Here is a 7,216-nt window from a genome sequence, read left to right as displayed (position 1 = left end):
TGGCCAAACCATGTAACTATATCTTCTTTCTCTCTTTCTCCTAATCTCCTTGTAAATCTTCATTTGTTTCTCTGCAAAAAAAAAAAACAAAAAAAAACAAAAAACAAAAAAACAAACAAACAAACATCATTTTACAAGCGAACTACAACATATTCAGCGTATCGAGTAAAAGAGAAAGATCATCGAGTAAAGGAGAGAGATCATTGATTAAGGAAGAAAGAAAATTTTTACCTATCGAGTTTTCCTTCTGAGTTCAATATTCTATTCAGCCGGTTGATGAAATCTTATCATACACGTGTTGCTTGATTCTCTAATACTCGTGGCTCATCTACAGCCATTATTTTCAACAACCTAAGTTGATCTTATCTGTAGTTTTTGGGCCTTTAGTGGAAAATCTTATTTTTGGGCCTGCAGACATCAGAATAACCAAACAATGACAACAAATAATGAGGTTAATTGTTGGGTAGAAGAAATTTGTGAATTTGCGAAAAATTTCAATTGTGTTAAATTTGTTTTTGTTCCTCGCAGTTGTAATTCGTTGGTTGATTATGTAGCTAAGCTAGCTAAAGATAATGGGGTCAATGGTGTGTGGTTGGAGGATTTTCCTCCAATTTTTATCCAGTTGGCTTGTAAGGATTTTGATTTGTTTCTTGTCCATGAGGCATAATAAATTTTTCTGAAGTTATCTTTTAAATAAAAATTAAGGGAAAAAAACTCCTCTAGGGAGTTATTTGATTGGTTTTTTCACGTCTCTCCATCTGCAAATAAGATATGTATCAAGAATACAAAATGAATATGATGAGAATGTGGAAAAAAAAATCTCTCTGAAATATTGATCTCTCTCATAAATTTTCTTTATCATTCATTCTTCTTCCAAAACTCAAATTAGATCCCACAATCTAATTCCTGACTAGAGAATAGTAATGAAACCCAAGTGGTGGTGTCTTGATCTTTGGGAAAGAAAGTTTGATGTTCATGTTGTACTATTCATGATTTCGGTGGATGAGTCTTAGTGAAGAAGAGATCTTTACAATGATAAGTCTACTTCTTCCGTTTCTCTTTAGAGCAGCATGCTTATAAGATTTATATGTTTATCCCACTTTTCGTTTTCAGTATGGTACTTCTCTGTATTTTGTTAATTTCGATATTGAAATCCAAATGCACGAGGTTCACACGCTTCCACGAGGAATTCGATTCCTTCAATGTCTATATTTTGTTAAGTCAACTAATGATCAAAGACTATTTAGAAGAGAACCATTTTACAAATTTTTTAGATTAAGTGTAGCTTATCAAATTTACAAGACTAAAATTACATTTTGCTCTTATTTTTAAATTAATTTCACGATATTCCAATGAACAAATAAAGAATTAAAAAGAGAAATTTAAATAAATTTTAAGATAAGCTTCCTATACTTATCCCAAAGACAAGCTACCTAAGCCCAATTTTGGCTAGGCTGTCCAAAATCCAACGGATCAAATGACACTCCAAAAGACACACACATATATATAGTACTAGTACATGACTATTAGTGGGAGTTTGGTCAAAATAAAAATTTTAAAAACTAGAGATTCAATAGTAGTAATATATTTGTTTGTAATAATTTATAAATAACAAAAAAAAAATATAGTTTCCATTTAAATATTTCGTTAAATATTAACTATCTTCAATTTTTATTTTTAGCATATTTTATGTATAAATTTTATTGTTTTGAGATTTATTGAAAGTTCGAACGAATAAAATTAAATCTAGAAATGTGGATGGAGAAAATAGGAAAAAACTAACCAAATAGTATTTATTTTAGATTGAAATACTACTGTTGTTCTCATGCTTTTAGGCTGGTTCAATTTTAGCCCTCATTCTTTCAATACTCTATATACTTTCAATAAATCATATATTTAGTCCCTATTACTTTTATGTTGTTATTTTATCAAAAATATATATTATTTATTAACATTTTTACAATAAATTTAACAATATATTTTCATTTTGTATTTTATTGCATGAAAATTATTATTATCGCAGGGAGTAGGAACATGACAAATCATCAATTAGAGCATGTTGGGTGAAAATTTAACTTTCAAAACAGAGAGGGAACCAACTTTTTTGGTTGGAGAATCCTAAATTGAAAATTTTGGTGTTGGAAGTCTCCTTTATGTACTCCAACCTTGTGTTTTGAGTTTAGGTCCCAAGGGGTACTCATGTCTTGGAGGGAGTGAGGAGATAGATCGTGGACATCTCACACGCACGCCACCGTCCGGCAAGGCGGGGCATGTGTGTGTGATGATGATTTTTAATAAAAAAAAAATATTGTTTTTTTTAACCAGAAAATAGGGGGAAACGGTCCGTTCGTCCGCCCATCCCGTTCCATTTCGTTCGCCCATCCCTACTATTAGAAAGGGTGTACGTTCTGATCAATAACGGTGCATTTCCGATCAGTTTTCATTTGGCTGTTTTATCCTAGGACGACGTGACAATTTTCAGACCTGCTTGCATACTTGGGCAGAATTGCGAAACATCTTAAAGAGAGTGAGCTTTGTGACTCAGCCTATAACGAGTTTCTGTTTTGCAGATTTTGCTCTTCGCATGACCGTCGTGTCTTGACGGTTTACAGTTTGTCGTTCTGAGGGTCATGCTGTTTCTAACAGGGTAGCAACCCTTTTAAGCTTTTAAGTAAGGGGGCTCCGGTTCTGGAGAGGATACAACATATTGAAATAAAGGAATTGGTGGATCGCATGAGTGCTCGGAAGTTGTCATTTTATACCCCTACGGGAATCAATTTTAATAAAATATAATTTTGAGAAACTAAATTTAAGATTTATTGAAAGTAAGACTAAAAATGAATAAATATTAAAGTACGGAGACCAAAATGATATTTTAAACCTAAATTTTATTATTTTATGTTATTATATAATTTATAATATATCATGCTAAAACTTACTTTTAATTTTAACCCAACAAAAAAAAGATGATTATTACTAAATTTGTTTGAAACAGCCACATAAATCATAATCTTTGCTTTCTTAGAATTTTTTTTTTAAAAAAAAATATGTATATGTAAATAAATACAATAATTTTAAATGAGTATAAATTAATGTGTATATTTGTATGGTATATATAAATAATAAGGCAATCACGGAGGCCCATATGCACCCCCTTTTCTGTTCATATCCGACACCCATGATATTGTCGTTATCATGGGCGGTTCCAACCACATCAATAAATGAACTCTCCTATATTTCTTCATTTGTCCATTACGACGTGTCGTTTATGAGCCTAAGGTGGTTGGGAAGGAAAGTGAAAGTGAGGCTCATGTTAATTACTTATATTTTGCCAACTTCATTAATCATCCCCTTTTTTTGGCTCTCCTTTTTTCTAGAAATCCATTTATTGCCTTTCTTCAAAACTTTTAATTTCAAACACTTAAAAAGGATCATTAAAAAAAATAGGTAAAATTAGGTAAGGAAGCACTCCAAAATTATATGTTTTAATATCAATTTCTTCAAAAGTCAATCTTGATAATACTTAGAATGCATCATGTACAATTAAAGCATAATATACCTTTGGTCCATAATTTTTTAGGTTGGCATCATTTTGATTCTTGAGATTTCAAAAGAAAATTAATTTAGTCTTTAAAATTTGAGTTATTTATCGAAAATGAATTACTCGTCCAAAAATTCGTTCAGGTCTATTTATAGTAAGAACTTCTGAATTAGTTGTAATTTATGTATCCAGATTTTAGAACAAGTACCTCGTTCTTCCTCGTTTAAATCCCTTGACTTTCAATGTTTGTCTAATAAATTCTTAAACTATTAAAAACTGTTTAATATGACTCTTAAATTTCAATTATATGTCTAATACGTTTTTGAACTTTGCCACCGTTTAATATAGTTTTAGAATGTTCAGCTTTGTTTTTAATCGATCCGTGACATGTTCAATATTTTTTAAAATAAACAAATATGCTCGACACAAATTTGAAAATTTTAATTACTTGTAACCTTACTTTGTAGATTAAACTTGTAACTTAATTCAATAGAAATAACAAGAGAATTTGTCGTTAGATTAGAATGTTAATGAGAATATGAAATGTATGTATGTATATATGAATATGATTCCATTTAATGTTTGTTAGTAACAATTAAAACTCCCCCAACAACTTCTCCACACTTAATAGTTTCAGTTCAAGCTCTCATTTATTTCCCCCTCCAATCCCAACAACCATATTTATTTATTCCATTGCTCCCCCTCATCACTTTCAGCTACACTCTGTTTTTTGATTCACCAAAAATCACATAACCAAACCAAAGTTATGGCATACATGGTCTTCTTATGCTCTCTCACTATTGTCTCCCTCCTTTCGTCTCCGAAGACGATAATTGAAGCAAAAGTTCCAGCGGTCATCGTCTTCGGTGACTCATCGGTCGATGCTGGAAATAACAACTTCATTCCCACCATTGCAAGAAGCAATTTCTTGCCATATGGTCGGGATTTTGCCGGTGGGAAGGCGACGGGGAGATTTTCCAATGGGAGAATTCCGACGGATTTCATTTCTGAGGCATTTGGGTTGAAGTCAACTATTCCAGCTTACTTGGATCCTACCTATAACATCTCGGATTTGGCCACTGGAGTCACTTTTGCTTCTGCTGGAACTGGCTATGACAATGCCACTTCGGACGTTTTGGTAATTTTTGACTCGTTTGATAACATTTTTCGTTCTTTTGTTTTATTTTCTTTTCAAAAAACATAATAAAATTTGAGTTTTATTAAATAATTATTATTATGCTGTATTTATTTTGTTGGGTAGAAAGTCTATTTCATCCATGTAGTTTTTTTATTTGAGTCTTTTTATAACTAGGTTTATGTCTATTTTGGTTCTTGTATTTTCAACCCGTTTATATTGGTTTCTATACTTTATTCTAAAAAGAATAATTTGGTTCTTTTTCTGGCTTTTTTAATGTCAGTTTTTTTTATCTTAATTTCATCACAAAACTACATTATTTCTTGAAATATTTGTCATAACTTTGAGTTAAAAAGAAGAGAAACTAAAGTGGTTGCTTATAAAAAGTTTCTAATAATCGCAGTCAGTGATACCATTATGGAAGCAACTCGAATACTACAAGGAGTATCAAGCAAAGTTGATAGCATATGAAGGCTCATCCACAGCAAACGAAACAATAAAAGAAGCTCTATATGTTATGAGCTTAGGAACCAATGACTTTTTGGAGAATTACTACACAATGCCAGGCCGTTCATCACAATACAACATCCAACAATACCAAGACTTTCTCGTCGGGATCGCGGGCGGGTTTATCGAGAAGCTCCACAGCCTCGGCGCTCGGAAAATCTCCCTTGGTGGACTACCGCCGATGGGGTGCTTGCCATTGGAAAGAACAAGAAACCTTTTTGGAGGCAATGACTGTTTGGAGAGTTACAACAATCTTGCCATGGATTTCAACAACAAACTCAAGGCTTTGACTGTGAAACTTAACAAGGACCTTCCCGATGTCGAGTTGGTGTTTTCAAATCCCTACTACATTCTCTTGAGCATGATCAAAAAGCCTTCTCTCTACGGTAACGAGCTTAAACTAATAGGCTACGGTATATTTAATTTTCAACCTCAAAGAATTAGAATATTATTTAAATTTGAATTTGACAACAAAATGTTAAAGGGCATAAAGAGTTTCTTTAAAGAGAAAAATTTGGGTGCTCCTTAGGTGCATCCCAAATATAGTCTAATAAAATGTTGTCACGTGACATTTTTATTTTAAAAAATATTTTTTTTCTAACTTCTTCTTTGTGTGGTAAAGATGTGGGGAGCACAAGAGTTAAATGCAGCAATCTAGGTTACACTTAATCCTTGTTCTTTTTTAAAAAATAAATAAACACATGTCAAAAGTTTAATGTGTACACAATTATTTCATTGTCAAATCATAAGGGAAGTATTTTTAAGGTTTAAATAATTTTTTTATTCCATATATTTTGAAAGGGTTCATTTTGGTATATGTACTTTTAAAACTTTAGTTATTTTAGTTCTTAAACTTTCAAAATGTTCATTTTAAATCATCCTTCCTTCAACTTTAGTTTATTTTTGTCTTTGTACTTATAAAATGTGATATTTTTTCCTTTGAAAATATAAAATAACGTGGGCCAGATGAATATAAAATATTTTTTATGTTTTTGATTGAAGGATATGCACGGAGATGGGGGTGCGTACCGCCCAAGTATTATTTGACGAAAATAGCATTTAAATACGCTGTCTTATTTTTTTTTTTTTTGGACAGGGTTTGATGTGACATCAACGGCATGCTGTGCTACGGGGATGTTTGAAATGGGATATGCTTGCAATCGGAACAGCATGTTTACTTGCACAGATGCAAACAAGTACATTTTTTGGGACTCATTTCATCCAACTCAAAGAACCAACCAACTCGTCTCTAATTATGTGGTCAAAAATGTACTTTCCCAGTTTCTTTGATTCTATAATTTTGGAGGTTTTGAAACTTGTATTAGAAAACATGGTTGTTTTCAAACTTGTTTACACAATAGGATGCTTTTGGAAGGGTAGAAAATTGTCTTTTTACTAGTCGTATTTGATCAAATACGTCTTTTGGAGAGAGATTTTTATATCCTTGGACAAAACAATTCTATTGTTTGAATAAGGTTCAAAACACTATTCTTGTTTTGATCAATTTCAAAATCTACGGTGTTTTACCAAAAATATAATCGCCCCATCTAGCATAGCATAGTAGTATAGACTTTCCCTTCTAGCTTAATTCTATGTATCAAATAGTATAAGTTTGTACTATATATTATATATATTCATATAAGTTAAATATATATACGTATTATATAAAAGAAGCCTAGTTTAACTAGCTTAGAAGCTAGCTCAAGAGCTTGATTGGATTTGTTTATCCTTCGCCCATTGGGCTTAAGAATTTTGATATACTAGTAAATCCCAAGCTTTGTTATTTGTGAAATTGATGTGTGGGTTTATTGCTTCATTTAACATGTTTTGTTATATGTAACATAAGATACATGGTTTGTTAGACGTAACGTGATAAGATATACAACGACAAGGATTAGACTATTTTTTCTTTCTTCTTTTTTTTTTTTTTTGTCTGAAGATAAACATATATTCTTGACCAGAAGATCCGAAGTTTAAATCTTCACCTATGTTTCAACTAAGAGGGAAAAAAAGTCTCTCCATTATTGATTATT

At 31.7% G+C, this 7,216-nt stretch overlaps 1 protein-coding gene across 1 annotated transcript; it reads left to right on the top strand.

Annotated features, from left to right (window-relative positions):
• Positions 1 to 4,176: 4,176 nt before the first annotated feature.
• LOC120077180 (GDSL esterase/lipase At2g04570-like) lies at positions 4,177 to 6,975 on the top strand. The gene is made up of 3 exons (XM_039031085.2): positions 4,177 to 4,679; positions 5,080 to 5,569; positions 6,280 to 6,975. The coding sequence occupies exons 1-3, from the start codon at positions 4,308 to 4,310 to the stop codon at positions 6,471 to 6,473; spliced, it is 1,056 nt and encodes a 351-aa protein (XP_038887013.1). The 5' UTR covers positions 4,177 to 4,307; the 3' UTR covers positions 6,474 to 6,975.
• The last annotated feature ends 241 nt before the right edge of the window (positions 6,976 to 7,216 follow it).

This window comes from Benincasa hispida, chromosome 5, assembly GCF_027475165.1.
Source record: "Benincasa hispida cultivar pf3 chromosome 5, pf3_genome.v1.1, whole genome shotgun sequence".
NCBI lineage: Eukaryota > Viridiplantae > Streptophyta > Magnoliopsida > Cucurbitales > Cucurbitaceae > Benincasa > Benincasa hispida.
Note: the sequence above shows the minus strand (reverse complement) of the source record. Positions and strands in the feature narration are given on the sequence as shown.